This window comes from Cherax quadricarinatus, chromosome 78 (genome assembly GCF_038502225.1).
Source record: "Cherax quadricarinatus isolate ZL_2023a chromosome 78, ASM3850222v1, whole genome shotgun sequence".
Taxonomy (NCBI): domain Eukaryota; kingdom Metazoa; phylum Arthropoda; class Malacostraca; order Decapoda; family Parastacidae; genus Cherax; species Cherax quadricarinatus.
The window spans coordinates 16,032,297-16,052,696 of NC_091369.1; the positions used below are offsets into that span (position 1 = coordinate 16,032,297).

At 40.0% G+C, this 20,400-nt stretch overlaps 1 protein-coding gene across 2 annotated transcripts in view; it reads left to right on the top strand.

Annotated features, from left to right (window-relative positions):
- Nucleotides 1-20,400, top strand: part of LOC128701633 (nephrin) — a 625,789-nt gene that overhangs the window by 543,226 nt on the left and 62,163 nt on the right. For both annotated transcript variants that reach the window (XM_070101737.1, XM_070101739.1), the window contains exon 13: nt 15,989-16,112. In XM_070101737.1, coding sequence (XP_069957838.1) covers nt 15,989-16,112 — 124 coding nt within the window. The remainder of the gene's footprint in view (nt 1-15,988; nt 16,113-20,400) is intronic.

Consider the following 20,400-nt stretch of genomic DNA (forward strand, 5'->3'; position numbering starts at 1 on the left):
TATAGGAAAATGTAGGCAATAAGTTTACATCATTTTCCTTAGGGACTGATGGAGCCTTTCGAGTGCCTCTTGTGACTAAGGGTTATGAACTAATGAGAAAGACTGCATAATACCCAGACGTCCCAGATCCTCGCGAAATGCTTTGGCTGTGAAACTGGAATCTTGGTCACCTTGGATGGTCAGTGGGACTACAATTTGGGATACAAATCTAATTAGGGGTTTAAGGATATCTTTTACATTAATGCTGCGCATAGAAATTCCCTCGGGATATCTAGCAGTCTTGTCCATTCCTGTAAAAATATACTTGTTAAATGATTTGGCCTTCGTTAGAAGCCTTACACATTCAGAAATCAACCGGTACTGGACTCAGAGGTGCCAGTTTGATGTAGTGTCTAGTCTTTTTCCAATTTGCTGGTATGGACGGCAGGACATGATGTGCCTTATAACTTCTTGTCTCAAACCAGGCCAATCGAAATGTTCAGCTGTCCTGCAATTTTTTTTAGTACAACCCTAAATGCCTTCTTTCCATGGAGGAGTTACCTGCAACTCTGAGAAGCTGCAACCTAAACGTTTTAGGGACGACTAACCTTTCAGACGTGGAGATACTCATTGTCCCCTTACTAGTAGGGGTCTGCCTCATAATTAAATTATTTGTAAGACTTAAAGGCAGAAGAGTCCAGTTGCTGTTCTTCTTTGAAAATCATTCTATTTGGCATGGAAGCGGAGGCGTCTGGCAGTGCTGGCACTCAGGAATAGGAAGGCTTGACCATGAATTTTTCACCTGATTCACGGGGTCATGGCCAGCTGCCATGGCAAAACAACTTGTCCAACCCAGTGTCTGAGTCCCCAAGGTGAGGTCAAGATCCTCACTAGATTTTCTCTTGGACACTGCAAGCGTTACAGCCACAACCGGAACATGTTCAAGGTCAGAGCTATATAGATATACGACAGGATTAAAACACAGTCTGAAAGAGAGTACAAGATTATCTATCAGACGCAGTGTGTCATTGGGAATTCCCTTTACTTCCCTACATTTATATACCTAATATAATACTTGTACTTATAAAAATTTGCGAAGGGGCACTGAAGTTAATATCCTACCAAAAGCTTAGAAGAGCATATTTTAATGATAGGAAGTGTCTTTGGAGATGGGAAGTTCCTCATCTTTCATAAGGAAGATGTAACTCTGGTATCCCTAAGAGTTTTTACCATTATGGGAGGGTCACATGTTATGTATCCTGTCCCTCACTATGGAAGGTGGTTATGCATGCCTACACTTCGTCCTGGGAAACGGAATTTCTTATTGTCCTAATCCGTGGGATCATTTGTGGAGATGGAAACAGTATGAGATGAGATGGCCGGGTTTATGACAGTAACGGCACAGCATAGGCTATTACCTGCTAGTGACTGTTCTTTAGAGTTGCGCTGTGATTTACTGATAGTCTCAGTCATCATTCTGCCTGCAGAGATCTTCCCACGATGTTCTTTATCATTACCACAATATTGTTGGAAGAGAATTTACTAGCTTGCTCACATAAGAAATGTGACTTAACCTGATTCCTCCTTTTTCTTCTTCTCTCTCTTCCCCTTTCCTCTTTCCTTTTTTCTCCTTTGGGTTGTCTTTCTTCTGCCTTGTGTATTTGTTCCTTTATATTTTTTTATTTATTTTTCCTCACCTCTGTGTTCTTGCACTTACCCTCTGTGGGCACCAGCTCCCTTGCAGTGCTCCTCTTTCTTAGTATTTGACTGGCTCCTCCTACTACTACCTCCCCACTACTACTACTACCTTCTACCTCCACTACTACAACTACTACCACCTCCTGCCTATATATACCCCTCCTGCTCTCCTTTCCGACCTTCAGCGACGTCAACATGGCAACCAGAGCTCTAGCTGAGGGCCTGGCCATTCACTACTTCCACATCAATTCAACCTTCATTGAAGAAGAAAAATTCCTACAAATCCCACACTGCTACAACTGCTACTCTTACCTGCATACCACTAAAGACTGCACTGCCAAGGACAAAAAATTCTGTCCCACCTGTGGCCTCGAAGGTCACGATTTCAAAAACTGCACCGCTGCTACACCACCTAAATGCCTGAACTGCAAGAATGATCACCACACTCTCGCAGCCAGATGCCCTACCAGAAGAGACATAGTAAAGAAACAATTCCAGCAACAAAACAAACCCAACCCACAAAAAACCTCATATGCCACCATCACCAAGCTTCAGGCAGACTCCACTAAGATCCTACAAGCCACGCAAGCAGCCTCCACCACTCCTCTGCCAGCTCCTGCTGGTGACTCCACCAAAATCCTTTACTGCATCATGTATGCCCATGTACAGAATGCAGCTGAGCCTGGCTCCTTCAATACCACCATCAACGAACTCTTCAAGCTCAACAACATGCCAAGTTTCACATTTCCTACGTCACCACCTTCCACCGAGGTTCTCCAATCCACGGTAAAGGTCACCAGCATTGTCGTTGCTCCACCACCACCAGACACTGAGTCGGCCCAATCAGAGATCTCTGAGACCTCAGAAGAACCAACTAACGAGAACCAACTAGAAACCTCTGAGACCTCAGAAGGACCCACCCACGAGAACCCAACACCACCTGCCTCTATTCCTACTGCTACTGACCCACCAGAAACCCCGACTCATCCAGCCCGCACTCCAACCACCACGTTCTACACCACGAAACAATACAGCAATACTGTGCCCAGCTCAGAACTCAGACAACGACTCCTAGACAACACCGCGAAGTACACCTGCCACGGAAACCCACCTCTAACCCTACAAGACATACTCAACACCCTCAACGACGAAAGGTACAATCACCTCAAAGTGAAGGTACAACCTCTCAAGAACAAAATTCAACGCAGTCATCAACGGCTCCCACTGCAGCACAGTATAAATCGTCACCTTAAAAAGTCCCTCAGCACTTTGCTATTTAACTAAAGCTGGGGTGTGGCTCCAAAACGACCCTGTTTTCCTGGGCACCACCAGCCATCTCCAGCCGGGCACCTGAGTACCAGCCCTACTCTACCGACACTGCTGCCACCAGCACATCTCGCTCGAACACAACCTCCTGCAGTACCTCTGCACATCACGCTCCAGAGTGGACGGGCCACTCACCTCTGCAACCCCACCTCCTACTCCACCCTCCCAACCTCTTCCATTTTTCCAGCCCTCCCCTCTCTCTTCCTTCCCATCCTCACCAACCCTCAGGTCAGAACTTCAACTTCAACTTCCGTTAATGTGACTTTGTAAATGGTCCAAGTCGGACCGAAACGTCGTTGTACGCTCCTTTCTTCTATGTGCAGGTTATTTGTGTATTAGTAATAGGTGGCCTCGAAGGTGACGGCCAGTTTTCCTGCCCCTAAAATTGAAGTCAGCCTGCGATCCCCCACGAAAACTCGATTATAATGATCAACTGATTCAAGGATTTTTTCCACCAGAATTAATTGCGCCAACTCACTATAATTGGAGCCGTCTGCTGCCTTATGCCATTTCAAAAATGTTTCTGACTTGAGCTTAGTGAAATCTATGCCCTGGCTGACGCCTATTCAACATAAACTCACGTCTGTACTTAGCAGAGATACAGTGTTAAGCACTGAGCATAGCAACCTTCACAAAGCTATAATTAGTAAAACCCTAATCATCCAAGCCAGAAGCAGTTCCTGTGTTTTCCCACCAAACACTGTGTGTCCAGTCGAGGGTGGTTCAAGTCTGTTTTCAGATGTTTCGGAAATTTGCTCTGCGCTGATTTAAATTATTGATGTATTTTTAAAATATTCAAAGGTACAATGATATTGCCTTCTCTTGTCATATTCTTCCTTAGCACGTCGTTCCCTAGTCTACTCATGGAAAGTGTCGCCAATTCGAGCACAAGCAAAGCAGATGGATGGTGAGCTAAACCAAGTCCACCGTCACTTGCCCCTGCCACTGGCGAATTATCAGGTAAATGTTCAGGAGTACGATCAGCAGCATTACGAGCAAGAACTAAGACGACCTCCCTAAGCAGCAGACATAGGTGGAGAAGCCATGTTTGAGGAATCAAACCTTTGCTTATTGCGAATTACTTAACGAAGCTGCGCAACAGTTAAAGCTCGATGACATTCAATACCAAAAGAACGAGTCATGTGACGGCAGAGCTGTAAAGCGAGTCTGGGCAAGTACTGCAAAGTATACGCTGGTAACAAATACTCAGCACGCGCCGATGGCATTACCAAGCCACCACCACGACAATATAACAAACGTCACCCGTTAACTCAGTACACATAATGCTAGATAACAGCGAAGAAAAACACCAAGGGTAGGCTTTGCTGAGTACCCATATATTCCCACCACCAATATACACAACATGTACAATAATTGAGAGAGCAAAGTGAGTCTCTTACTTGCTCCGGCTGAGTACACATCCTCATCTATTTTGCTTGAGTTACAAGCTCAGCAGTGAGTGAACTCTCCTCGCTCTCCAAATTTTGTAGTTTTCATTTGAATGGTATCTGCCAACACTGCTGTTAATATTAGTATTGGAGATGTACGGGTTCTAACAACAACTGCCCTTGGCGTTTGTCTTTGCCTTTATTACTCTTGATACGTTCCTGGGCTTGTGACTAAACTTAGTCAGGTGCTACAGGCCTTTCAGTTCTACCTGTTCTGGTAATAATTGACCAGTTGTTTGGTTGGTACAGATCCGATTGCAGACTTTCTTAGTCGGCTCATAATTGTATTTTCCTCCCTAGTTTCACATTATGTGTAAACAGGGACACCTCAGACACATTTTTCCGTCATGTCGTTCACAAACACAAGAAATAATACTGAACTCAGCATTGACTCCCGGGGAATCTTACTCGTCCCAGTTGCTCGTTCCGATTTCTCTTTCCTAGCAATTACTCGTTGTTTCCTTCTATTAAGTACTTCTTGATCCTTTGCATGCTCCTCAAACATTTGTACAAGCCACTTACGCAGTTTTGCACCTAAATCCTTCCTACAGAATAAAAATATGCAAGCCACCCATCCTTCTCTCTCCTGGCTCACTTCTGTTACCTTATAAAAAGACTTAGCAGGTTTGTGAGACAAGAATTGCCATCTCTAAAGCTGTGATGTTTGTGAACCCTCTCTTTCCCTGGTGATACATGACACCTCTCTTCATAATCATTAAAATAAGCTTACTTACTATCTCTCTCATTGACACTGGCCTGTAGTTTAATGCAGGCTTTGTGTTCTCTAACTAAAAAAGATTGAGACTGCATCTGGTCTCTTCTATACCTGTGTTATCATTATGATATTGACATACAACACCGACAACATGAAGATTACACACATATGCAACTCCTGAATATCTTCATCTGAAAACTTTTCCCCAACCATTGGGTTGGTAAATTCAGTACCGAGACTGAGGAAATTTGAAGATGTTGAAACCGGAGAATATAGAGAATGAGGTGGTCAGTCTCTTAGGATTACAGAACTATACATAGAAAACACTGGAAGATTGGGTAATCAGGCAGTCAGCCTTGAAGCTGGCTCATCAAAACTACAGTATCAAACACCAGCTTCCAGGCTGGTGTAGAGTTCTGCAAGGTTGAGAGACTGATCACGTCATCTTCTACTGTCTCCAATTTCAAAACCTGTATACTTATCCCTGGGTCATTCGAAGTTTTGGAAATTATGGCTAATGGTTCATACAGTGTTTCTGCTCACTCTCTCAAAACCCTTGGAGAGATATTATCTAGTGCTATTACCTTCAATATATCTGGCTTACTCAGCAGTTTCCTCACCTCTTCTGCTGTTGTGTGTATTGTTTCCATTACTCGTTGGTGCACATTTTCTTTTTGACTCATTGATAATTTTCTTGTTTTCCCTGAGAATAACTTCAGTTTTGGGAGGATTCTCGCACACTTCATGATAATTTCATGTGAGCTCTCCTCCTTCCTTCTTCAGCTTTATTACCTGGAACTTTTTTCTTGTCTTTCCCATGGTGTTGGTCATTCAGTTTACCGTGACACTATCAATGATAAGTCATGCTGTTGGTCTAGTGATCTTTTAAACACTCGTAAAGAACTAGTCAACAAATATTATGAAAAAAAAAACAAGCTCAGTATGCTATAATACTGTAAGCGGCAATTACGTATTCAGATATAGCTCGCAATATTTAAATGAAGAAAATGCTGAGCTCCCTGTCCATGATTTGTGAATGGTAGACATTAGTTACCCATGCCAGGTCCATCAAATCTATGTGCCACTCAAGCACATTCCACTGAATACCACCATCATATAAAGGTAACCCAGCATGGTTCATGGAATGTGCTTATAAAACAGAAGTCACTCAAGCACGACTCACAGCATCCTCGAACCAAGGAAAGATGACATAGCATCAAGGGTACGTGCACCTTGTATTAATGTTAATATTAAGATACGAATTGCTGCAATATATTTTGCTGGTTCATGTTTTTATTACAGTGAGCGTCATTACGTGTCTTATATATCATTATTTGCAGTGCTATGAATACGTAAATGTATACTACGTTAATGTACGCATTATTATTTTTTTTTTTATTATCACACCGGCCGATTCCCACCAAGGCAGGGTGGCCCGAAAAAGAAAAACTTTCACCATCATTCACTCCATCACTGTCTTGCCAGAAGGGTGCTTTACACTACAGTTTTTAAACTGCAACATTAACACCCCTCCTTCAGAGTGCAGGCACTGTACTTCCCATCTCCAGGACTCAAGTCCGGCCTGCCGGTTTCCCTGAATCCCTTCATAAATGTTACTTTGCTCACACTCCAACAGCACGTCAAGTATTAAAAACCATTTGTCTCCATTCACTCCTATCAAACACGCTCACGCATGCCTGCTGGAAGTCCAAGCCCCTCGCACACAAAACCTCCTTTACCCCCTTCCTCCAACCCTTCCTAGGCCGACCCCTACCCCGCCTTCCTTCCACTACAGACTGATACACTCTTGAAGTCATTCTGTTTCGCTCCATTCTCTCTACATGTCCGAACCACCTCAACAACCCTTCCTCAGCCCTCTGGACAACAGTTTTGGTAATCCCGCACCTCCTCCTAACTTCCAAACTACGAATTCTCTGCATTATATTCACACCACACATTGCCCTCAGACATGACATCTCCACTGCCTCCAGCCTTCTCCTCGCTGCAACATTCATCACCCACGCTTCACACCCATATAAGAGCGTTGGTAAAACTATACTCTCATACATTCCCCTCTTTGCCTCCAAGGACAAAGTTCTTTGTCTCCACAGACTCCTAAGTGCACCACTCACTCTTTTTCCCTCATCAATTCTATGATTCACCTCATCTTTCATAGACCCATCCGCTGACACGTCCACTCCCAAATATCTGAATACGTTCACCTCCTCCATACTCTCTCCCTCCAATCTGATATTCAATCTTTCATCACCTAATCTTTTTGTTATCCTCATAACCTTACTCTTTCCTGTATTCACCTTTAATTTTCTTCTTTTCCACACCCTACCAAATTCATCCACCAATCTCTGCAACTTCTCTTCAGAATCTCCCAAGAGCACAGTGTCATCAGCAAAGAGCAGCTGTGACAACTCCCACTTTGTGTGTGATTCTTTATCTTTTAACTCCACGCCTCTTGCCAAGACCCTCGCATTTACTTCTCTTACAACCCCATCTATAAATATATTAAACAACCACGGTGACATCACACATCCTTGTCTAAGGCCTACTTTTACTGGGAAAAAATTTCCCTCTTTCCTACATACTCTAACTTGAGCCTCACTATCCTCGTAAAAACTCTTCACTGCTTTCAGTAACCTACCTCCTACACCATACACTTGCAACATCTGCCACATTGCCCCCCTATCCACCCTGTCATACGCCTTTTCCAAATCCATAAATGCCACAAAGACCTCTTTAGCCTTATCTAAATACTGTTCACTTATATGTTTCACTGTAAACACCTGGTCCACACACCCCCTACCTTTCCTAAAGCCTCCTTGTTCATCTGCTATCCTATTCTCCGTCTTACTCTTAATTCTTTCAATTATAACTCTACCATACACTTTACCAGGTACACTCAACAGACTTATCCCCCTATAATTTTTGCACTCTCTTTTATCCCCTTTGCCTTTATACAAAGGAACTATGCATGCTCTCTGCCAATCCCTAGGTACCTTACCCTCTTCCATACATTTATTAAATAATTGCACCAACCACTCCAAAACTATATCCCCACCTGCTTTTAACATTTCTATCTTTATCCCATCAATCCCGGCTGCCTTACCCCCTTTCATTTTACCTACTGCCTCACGAACTTCCCCCACACTCACAACTGGCTCTTCCTCACTCCTACAAGATGCTATTCCTCCCTATACACGAAATCACAGCTTCCCTATCTTCATCAACATTTAACAATTCCTCAAAATATTCCTTCCATCTTCCCAATACCTCTAACTCTCCATTTAATAACTCTCCTCTCCTATTTTTAACTGACAAATCCATTTGTTCTCTAGGCTTTCTTAACTTGTTAATCTCACTCCAAAACTTTTTCTTATTTTCAACAAAATTTGTTGATAACATCTCACCCACTCTCTCATTTGCTCTCTTTTTACATTGCTTCACCACTCTCTTAACTTCTCTCTTTTTCTCCATATACTCTTCCCTCCTTGCATCACTTCTACTTTGTAAAAACTTCTCATATGCTAACTTTTTCTCCCTTACTACTCTCTTTACATCATCATTCCACCAATCGCTCCTCTTCCCTCCTGCACCCACTTTCCTGTAACCACAAACTTCTGCTGAACACTCTAACACTACATTTTTAAACCTACCCCATACCTCTTCGACCCCATTGCCTATGCTCTCATTAGCCCATCTATCCTCCAATAGCTGTTTATATCTTACCCTAACTGCCTCCTCTTTTAGTTTATAAACCTTCACCTCTCTCTTCCCTGATGCTTCTATTCTCCTTGTATCCCATCTACCTTTTACTCTCAGTGTAGCTACAACTAGAAAGTGATCTGATATATCTGTGGCCCCTCTATAAACATGTACATCCTGAAGTCTACTCAACAGTCTTTTATCTACCAATACATAATCCAACAAACTACTGTCATTTCGCAATACATCATATCGTGTATACTTATTTATCCTCTTTTTCTTAAAATATGTATTACCTATAACTAAACCCCTTTCTATACAAAGTTCAATCAAAGGGCTCCCATTATCATTTACACCTGGCACCCCAAACTTACCTACCACACCCTCTCTAAAAGTTTCTCCTACTTTAGCATTCAAGTCCCCTACCACAATTACTCTCTCACTTGGTTCAAAGGCTCCTATACATTCACTTAACATCTCCCAAAATCTCTCTCTCTCCTCTGCATTCCTCTCTTCTCCAGGTGCATACACGCTCATTATGACCCACTTCTCGCATCCAACCTTTACTTTAACCCACATAATTCTTGAATTTACACATTCATATTCTCTTTTCTCCTTCCATAACTGATCATTTAACATTACTGCTACCCCTTCCTTTGCTCTAACTCTCTCAGATACTCCAGATTTAATCCCATTTATTTCCCCCCACTGAAACTCTCCTACCCCCTTCAGCTTTGTTTCGCTTAGGGCCAGGACATCCAACTTCTTTTCATTCATAACATCAGCATCATATTAACAGTCAGTTCCCATCGTGTACGCATGAATTTTTCTTTTTACACCCCGGCAGTCTTCATCCATCATGGTTGTATAATGTGATGCAGGGGTTTTAAATGTTCCATCGAAGAGGAAGCTGGAAGAAGCCAATATGTCCTGCTTGACGGCAATGCTTATTGTAAATATTATGCAAGGAATTCGGAATTAGGAGATTAGGAGGTGTGAAATTACGTATTATTCAGAAAGCTGAGAAGCATTTATTGAGGTGGTTTGGGCATTTGGAGAGGGTAGAGAAAAATGGGTTGATCAGGAGGAAGTATAAATCTGGGTTGGAGAGAAGGAGGATTAGGGACTCTTCTTAGAAAATGTTTGAGGAAAGGGGTAAAGGAGGTTTTAAGTGCAAAGGGCTTCGACATCCAACAAGAGTGTGTGAGTGTGCTAGATATTAGTGGGAGGCAAGTGTTTTCATGACGTGCTGTTTGTGTGTGAACAGGGTAAGGAAACTTGAGATATCTAGAAATTTAGGTTGGAATATTATTTTACCTGTAAACTACTCCGAACACTATTTTCTCTCTCTCTCTCTCTCTCTCTCTCTCTCTCTCTCTCTCTCTATATATATATATATATATATATATATATATATATATATATATATATATATATATATATATATATATATATATATATATATATATATATGTATATATATATATATATATATATATATATATATATATATATATATATATACATATATATATATATATATATATATATATATATACATGAAGGAGGGGTGTTAGTGTTGCAGTTTAAAAACTGTAGTGTAAAGCACCCTTCTGGCAAGACAGTGATGGAGTGAATGATGGAGAAAGTTTTTCTTTTTCGGGCCACTCTGCCTTGGTGGGAATCGGCCAGTGTGATAATAAAAAAATTATATATATAAATATATATATATATATATAAATATATATATATATATATATATATATATATATATATATATATATATATATATATATATATATATATATATATATATATATATATGCAAAACAGCCACAATCATTGTTCCTTGATAATGTGAGTAGTCACGAAAGCGCTTGGAATTTCTCTAATTTTCACAGTAGTTGTTATCCATATTCTGAAATCACCTGTTTACTGTGATCTTATTGCATATATATATGTGTATATATATATATATATATATATATATATATATATATATATATATATATATATATATATATATATATATATATACATATATATATATATATATATATATATATATATATATATATATATATATATATATATATATATATATATATATAAATATATATATATATATATATATATATATATATATATATATATATATATATATATATATATATATATATATATATACATATTACATATATTGAAAAGAGTAAGGTGATTGATGAGGGTATCAAATGATTTAGATAAAGAAAAATTGGATATCAAATTGGGGAGGAGGAGTATGGAAGAAGTGAATGTTTTCAGATACTTGGGAGTTGACGTGTCGGCGGATGGATTTATGAAGGATGAGGTTAATTAATCATATAATTGATGGGGGGAAAAAGGTGAGTGGTGCGTTGAGGTATATGTGGAGGCAAAAAACGTTATCTATGTAGGCAAAGAAGGGAATGTATGAAAGTATAGTAGTACCAACACTCATATGAGTGTGAAGCTTTGGTTGTGAATGCAGCAGCGAGGAGACGGTTGGAGGCAGTGGAGATGTCCTGTTTAAGGGCAATGTGTGGTGTAAATATTATGCAGAAAATTCGGAGTGTGGAAATTAGGAGAAGGTGTGGAGTTAATAAAAGTATTAGTCAGAGGGCAGAAGAGGGGTTGTTGAGGTGGTTTGGTCATTCAGAGAGAATGGATCAAAGTAGAATGACATGGAGAGCGTATAAATCTGTAGGGGAAGGAAGGCGGGGTAGGGGTCGTCCTCGAAGAGGTTGGAAGGAAGGGGTAAGGGAGGTTTTGTGGGCGAGGGGCTTGGCCTTCCAGCAGGCGTGCGTGAGCGTGTTCGATAGGAGTGAATGGAGACAAATGGTATTTGGAACCTGACGATCTGTTGGAGTGTGAGCAGGGTAATATTTATTGAAGGGATTCAGGGAAACCGGTTATTTTTATACAGCCGGACTTGAGTCCTGGAAATGGGAAGTACAATGCCTGCACTCTAAAGGAGGAGTTCGGGATATTAACAGTTTGGAGAGATATGTTGTGTATCTTTATACGTATATGCTTCTAAACTGTTGTGTTCTGAGCACCTCTGCACAAACAGTGATTATGTGTGAGTGAGGTGAATGTGTTGAATGATGATGAAAGTATTTTCGTTTTAGGGATTTTCTTTCTTTTTGGGTCACCATGCCTCGGTGGGAGACGGCCGACTTGTTAAATATGTATATATATATATATATATATATATATATATATATATATATATATATATATATATATATATATATATATATATATATATATATATATATATATATTTAAATTCTATGAGCTGTAAGAGGCCAATGAAAGGCAGGGAACAGAAGACTAGTAACTCTTTCTTCTGTATTAGTTTCTAAAAACAAAGAATCAGATATATAGTCTGAGTCGTTTTAATGGAGATGGTAAGAAATCATTAACTGTCAGAACTATGAACAAATACTAACACTAAGTGTAACAAGGGTGAACGTAGTGCTGGATGTTCAATACTCAGTTATAAATTGTATTAAATCAGAAATATTTTAGTGAATTAGAAGTAAAGAAGTGGAGTTAATATTTAATCATGAATTGTGCAAAAAGGGTGAAGGGTTTAAGTTAAAAAATTATATAGCGAAGTGGATTACACAAATTTCTTAACACATAATGGTGAGAAGAGTGTTCAGGTGAACTTGAGATTTTGGTAAGTGGTAAACGAGTGTTTAGTAAGTTTATAACCTAGTGAGAGAAAAATTGTTGTTAGTGAAATTAATGCTAAAATTGAAAAGTTTGTTGTATAAGGCAAAGTAATTTAGTTGGAAATGCCTTGAGTATATGATAAAGGAGGCCTTTTAACTGAGTTTCTTACAGAAAGAGATTTAGTAATATGTAACACTTATTTATGAAAAGAGGGGATAAGTAAGTGTGCAAGATATGGTAAAGTGCACAACAACATCAGCTTTCAAGATAAGATAAGATAAGATTTCGTTCGGATTTTTAACCCCGGAGGGTTAGCCACCCAGGAAAGTCAGTGCGTCATCGAGGACTGTCTAACTTATTTCCATTGGGGTCCTTAATCTTGTCCCCCAGGATGCGACCCACACCAGTCGACTAACACCCAGGTACCTATTTGCTGCTAGGTGAACAGGACAACCGGTGTAAGGAAACGTGTCGAAATGTTTCCACCCGCCGGGAATCGAACCCGGGCCCTCCGTGTGTGAAGCGGGAGCTTTAGCCACCAGGCCACCGGGCCACGCAAGGTAAGATAAATGGTGTCAATGGGTAGGAGACAGGTGAAGAAAGAATGTATTAAAGATGGGAACAGTTAATGGGAGGTATAAACAGATAATGAGGAGGTTGAAGAGGTTTGATATAGATTTATGAATATTGTGCTAGACAGCACCACTCCAGTTTGTGGTTATGGGAGGGGCAAGTGCTGATGAGGCGACGAATGGTTGGTGGAACGAGATAAACACTGAGCTTAGAGAGAAAAGGATGATGTGATTTTATTTTTGCACTTAAAATGTCCAAACGTAGATCTACGGAAGCAGAGTAAATAGAGAGAGAGAGAAAAAAAAGAGATGTTAATAGAATGGAGAATGAATACAAAGGGACAGCAAATGAGAGAATGGGTGACTACATCAACAGCTCTTAGAATCCGTTTTAAAATTAGAGATTAGTAATTTGAGAAACCCTAGTGAGTAAATGGACTTGACATTTAATAATGAAAGCGGGGAGATGTTCCATGTATAGCTGGCGTTGCGGGGAAGATGAAGAGACTGTTGTGAAAAATGTTAAATGTTTCTGATGAAGGTAAGGTGGGTTTTTAATGCATTAAGTAGGAGTAGGGGAGAGTGAGAGGAGGAAGTGCACGAGGCAGTCGGTCGAATGAAAGGGATAAAGCAGCTGAGACAGAAGGGATTAAGACTGAGATGCTAAAAGCAAAGATGAGTATTTTTTTTTGAGTGGTTGGTGCTTTTGTTCATAATATGCATGCATGATGGGCAAATAGACATTAAGTGACCCAGAATATAATTACTGTTTTTTTAAAGGAAAATAGAACAAGAAAGTAAATATATATTATACTGATATGAACCTGTTGTCCACTGTATTCAGGACACAGTGAACGGTAGAATTATCAAGACAAATATGGAACACTAAATAATGGTCCAAGTCAGACCTAAACGTCATCATTTTCAGTCTCGTATGGGCGGGTTATATATGTATTGTTCCGATCACGGTATTGTGCCTTATTATTATTTATCTTTGATCGATGTGTTTTATTCATCTACTTGTCTGTTTTATTTACCATTATTTTAAGAATTTTTATTAAAAAGTTAGGGGTAAGATATAAAGTCGGATTACAGAGCAATGAAGATTTTGGATTTTGGATTTTGGATTTTGGAAAGGTACATGAAGAGTTGTAAAGACCAAATATTGATGATGATGCATGTAGGTAAGCAATATTTAGAAAAGTCATAAGAAACGGTGGAGAGAAGAGTACATTAGACTTAGGTTTGTGATGTTACCATAGCTGCTTCATATATTTATAGGTGGGTTATAAATTAAGTGACTATTAAAGGGGTTGGGGATGCGAGATACAAAATAAAGAATCTAATTTAAGATATGCGTTGTCACAGTTGATGCTTGTCGATGACTCTGTAGCTCAGGATGAATATGATGATAAGTAACAAATGAGGCGTTTTGGAAGATGTGTAAAAGAAGGAAATTCAATGATAACATAAAAGGGCAAAGTGATGATACTAACAAATGACAGTGAAAGACTGAATATTGCATTGCAGAGAGGAAATCTATAAGAAGTAAAAGACTTTAGATATTTGGGAGTAGATGTGCCGGCACATAGGCCTATGAAACACGAGAAGAAGCAACGTCAGGAGATGAGGACAAATGTTTAAGGAACATTAAAGCATCTGTAAAAGCAAAACAAATATTTTTTTTATTGAGGTAAAGAAGGGTAAGGCATAAGAGTGTAATAAGAGCAATGAGAAGCAGGGGAGTCACGAATACACTAAAAAGCAACACAGTAAATGTCAGGGGCCCAAGACTGTTCAACTGCTTCTCAGTATACATAATGGAGATTACCAATAGACCCCCTGCATATGGGTAAGAGACATGGACTTCAAATATTACATAGAAGGTGCGGCTGGATACAGTGAAAATGCCATGTTTGTGAGCAGTGTCTGGTGCGATTTATACACAAAGAACCAGGAGTGAAGAAATTAAAATCGTGTGGGGTTTATAAAAGAATTTTCTGAGGGTGGAGGAAGAGCTGTTGACTTAGTTTAGTCACTTAGAAAGGATGGAACAGAATAGGATAACAAAGGTGTAGAACTATTAGGAGAAAGAGAGGCTTAGTGCAGATCACCCAAGGAAGAGTTGAAGGAAAGGTGTAATTAGGTTTTCAATAGGTAGGAATATGTTCATGAACCATATATGTGTTAGCATGTTACGTAAATCAGAGAGTGTAATGAAATGTGGCTTCTGGGTTATGGCGGACTGTTCGATTGTGAGCAAAGTAATATTTATGAATGTAATCGGGGATACTTGTTTTCCGATCTTGAGTTTTGCAGGTGGGGAAGAATAGAGCCTGCACTCTAGAGGTGGAAGAGTTGAATTTTTGATTGCAGTGTCCGCCCACTTTTGAATGAATATATAAAAGATTCTTATTTGGATGAGATTAATCTGCCTTAGTTGACCAGTACACTGGTCAACTAAGGCAGATTAATCTCTCTCTCCCTCTCTCTTCCTCCCTCTCTCTCTCTCTTTCTCTCTCTCTCTCTCTCTCTCTCTCTCTCTCTCTCTCTCTCTCTCTCTCTCTCTCTCTTTCTTTCTCTCTCTCCCTTCTATTCTGAGGTGAATGAAAGAGTCAGTTGGGTTACAGTTGGTGCCTCTGACGGAATTCATGTACAGAAGTACTATTTCCGAATCTTCATTATTAGAAGCCTGGTATCTCAGACAGTAGAGCGTTGAACCTCTCTCTCACTCTCTCTCTCTCTGTTGAGACCTCGATCACAGGTCTGTCAGTTGACAGTGTGAAGCTACGCAAGTTAGATAAAAACCACTTAATTTTGCGCACCAACAGATAGGTGGGCTGCGCCCGGGCACCCGGTATACGCTGAAGGTATTCGCTGTGAACGCGATGGGACGCTCCCAGCCCTTGGTCTTCCCAGCCTACACCCTCACTGACGTAGCTGAACGACGCACAGGTGAGTTGAATCTCATGGGCAGGACATCAGGAGCGATGTATATCGGCGACAGGTTTATGGACAAAGGCACACAGTCAATGAAGATTTAAGAAGAGCTTAGTCACATCTAGCTTTAAGTAGAGATTTATCATGACGTGAGAAAACTCTACTCAGTGATTAAGTGGTTTCTTCTTCATTCTTGTGTCATTTCCACATGTTACAAGCAATGTTAAAAAAAAACCATACCACAGGTGGAGATAGAACCCGCGGTCAGAGAGTCTCAAAACTCCAGACCGTCGCGTATGGTTTGTTTACAATCGTGTCATTACGATTTCGTGACACGAGCAATGTTCTCTTCATTGATTAATAACTAGTATGCTAGAGTTGTAGATAGGTGGAAATAACTACTAGTTTTTGGTGACTGGGAGCGAAAAGAGGAAAGTAATATCAAACTTATTGTTTTCGGAGGCTTGTGTGGCAAATATTGCATGTATTATAATGAATATGGCGTGATATAATAATCTCTAATGGCGTGATATAATAATCTCTAATTTTATAGTTGCCAATCATAGTCTTCCTACTATTACCCTGTTTACCACTTATCATGTTATTTGTTCTAATACTATTACAATGGCAATTCTGTTTAGCAGTATTACTGATTATTGTCGTATGATCCTCAGTGCGTCTATGTGTGTTGTGATTTGTGTAATGGGCACAAGTTTCCTTCTTAACCTGTCATAATACTCACTGATTTTGCATCCCATTTTCAGTTTACACAGACAATTTCTGAAGATTCAAAATATTTATACATTATTTCCTTATCCTAAGATTAATCAGGTTAACTCATATTACGTTAGATTACCGTAGGTTTGAACATTAAATTGGTATAAAATACCGACAGGTTGTTAGGTAAGACACATATGCAACAGTTAGGTATCTTTATTTCGAAACCTTTCGCCTACACTAGGCTTGTTCAGTCGAGTACAGAAAAGTTGATAGAAGCAGAAGAGACTTGAAGACGATGTAATCAGTCCATCACCCTTGAAGTTTTGAGGTGGTCAGTCCCTCAGTCTGGAGAAGAGTTTTGTTCCATAGTTTGAAATCAAACCTAATCAAACCTACGGTTTGATTAGGTTTCATAAAACTGTGATAATATATTTTCCCACAAAAAATTAGACGAAAAACTTGGGATGGGGAGAAGGGAACTTGGGTAGGCAAAACCCAGAAATGTTCAGATCAGACGCCTCTAGCTCACTGATAATCTGCAACGGACGATTGACCGGAGTAAGACTTAGGGCGAATAGAGACGATAAGCAACTGTCCTTACACTTGTTCCCTTTCTCTACTCAGCAGTAAATAGGTACTCATTTGTAAGTCTACTGTTGTGTGTGATATTCTCAAGACTAAGGGACTGATTACCTCAAACTCCTCATCTTCCACAATTTATCTTTGTACCGGACTGAGGAAGCCACTTGTTGGCGAAACGTTTCAACATTAAAAATACCCAAGTGCTGCAGAAGTGTCTCAATTATTAATGTGTTGGTTCTCTGAACCATTGATCTACGAGGTCTAGCATACCTTAAACATGAGCTGAGATGGAATAACAACATTCTTTGGGGTAGTAATATACTTTATATAAGGCTACTCTTGGTAGCAAGGGGCTAGTAATGCCTTCTCTTGCATACATTAATAAATTTAAAAAGAAAAACTTTCGTTTTGGTGGGATATGGCCGGTTTGACGAAAAAAAAAAAACTGCTCTTTGAAACGAGCTGAGGTAGAATATCAGCTTCAGGATATCATTCAACACTGCAAAAATAATTTGTACGTATATTCACCTTAATTTGAAGATGTGATGAATTAATTATGTTTAAACAGAATTTATGAAGTCTTTCCTCTCTCCAACTCTGTTCTTTGATGCTAGCGACGGCTCTTGATTCGAGGAATTAGTGATACCCTTACCTTCCTGTGATCAAACCTAATTGCCTCCCACTACCCAGGCGCTGTAAGACACTAAGGTCTGGATCAGCCTGGCTGGATGGCTATGTGGACCAGCGGGCCGCCAATTACAACAGATTGCTAGACAAAGCAGTGAACAGGAATGCCTGGTCCCAGTCCAGGCTGCGGGGGTTGAAAACCCCTTGAACACGCCACAGGCATATCACTGATATAGGGATAAATCAGTAACAACAACAACTATAACAATAATAATTAATAATAATAATAATAATAATAATAATAATAATAATAATAATAATAATAACAATGACTTGGTATTATTACTCTCTTCTCTTACATTTCTTTCTATCTCTGTACAATTAACTAACAGAATTTTATTTCTAGGACTTTTTAGTTAATAGTGTTGAGTATAGTGACGCACAACAATCGACTATTATACAGGTACCTATTTACTGCTAGAATCAATTACATTGATCATCTACACGAGGGTCACTAAGGACACTTTAATGCTTGATAAGAGGATGTAAGCTCTAAAGCGTATACATACTTTTATATACATCCAAGTTTATTTAAACTGCGGCTCTCAGTATGGAGACACAGTATACTATGCAGGATAAATATACACAGAGTCCATACGTCTGTCTGTGGCTAAGCTTTACTGTTGGAAATAACGAATTTGGGTCAAATGCTCGACTTTAATATAAAAAATATACTTATGTGTACCGATTTCTAGCAACACTTTCACTTCAAAAATTATATTGAAAGGGATGTAATAACGATCATCATTTGTACATCATTGCACCAGAATACTCTCTAGAAAATGTTCCACACTGAGGAACACAACTTGGTACAATAATATATATTTTCAACTGGTTGACTTACTTTAAAAATCTAAATGAAAACAGTATTAATAAATGTAGAATGAGCACAAGTTAACCTGAGAAACATGGTGTGTGTAAATTATCTTGAGTTATTAATGCTGGACACACACACACATACACACACGCACACTTACCACAATCTTCAACACGTCCCTGGAAACTGGGCAACTACCTGAGGTATGGAAGATGGCAAATGTAGTTCCCATTTTTAAAAAAGGAGACAGAAAAGAGGCACTAAACTATAGACCTGTGTCATTGACGTGTATAGTATGCAAAATTATGGAGAACATTATCAGGAGGAGAGTGGTGGAGCACCTGGAACGGAACAGGAGTATAAATGCCAACCAGCACGGATTCACGGAAGGCAAATCCTGTGCCACAAACCTTCTGGAGTTTTATGATAAAATAACAGAAGTAAGACACGAGAGAGAGGGGTGGGTTGATTGCATCTTCTTGGACTGCAAGAAGGCCTTTGACACAGTTCCTCACAAGAGATTAGTGCAGAAGCTAGAGCATCAGGCGCATATAACAGGAAGGGCACTGCAATGGGTCAGAGATTACCTGACAGGGAGGCAACAACGAGTCATGGTACGTAATGATGTATCACAGTGGGCACCTGTGACGAGCGGGGTCCCACAGGGGTCGGTCCTAGGACCAGTGCTATTTTTGGTATATGTGAACGACATGACGGAAGGGTTAGACTCAGAAGTGTCCCTGTTTGCAGATGATGTGAAGTTAATGAGGAGAATTAAATCTGATGAGGACCAGGCAGGACTTCAAAGAGACCTGGACAGACTGGACACCTGGTCCAGCAAATGGCTTCTCGAATTTAATCCTGCCAAATGCAAAGTCATGAAGATAGGGGAAGGGCACAGAAGACCACAGACAGAGTATAGGCTAGGTGGCCAAAGACTGCAAACCTCACTCAAGGAGAAAGATCTTGGGGTGAGTATAACACCGAGCATGTCTCCGGAAGCACACATCAATCAGATAACTGCTGCAGCATATGGGCGCCTGGCAAATCTGAGAACAGCATTCCGATACCTTAGTAAGGAATTATTCAAGACACTGTACACCGTGTATGTCAGGCCCATACTGGAGTATGCAGCACCTGTTTGGAACCCGCACTTGATAAAGCACGTCAAGAAACTAAAGAAAGTACAAAGGTTTGCCACAAGGTTAGTTCCAGAGCTAAGGGGAATGTCCTATGAAGAAAGATTAAGGGAAATCGGCCTGACGACACTGGAGGACAGGAGGGTCAGGGGAGACATGATAACGACATATAAAATACTGCGTGGAATAGACAAGGTGGACAAGGACAGGATGTTCCAGGGAGGGGACACAGAAACAAGAGGCCACAATTGGAAGTTGAAGACACAAATGAGTCAGAGAGATATTAGGAAGTATTTCTTCAGTCATAGAGTTGTAAGGCAGTGGAATAGCCTAGAAAATGACGTAGTGGAGGCAGGAA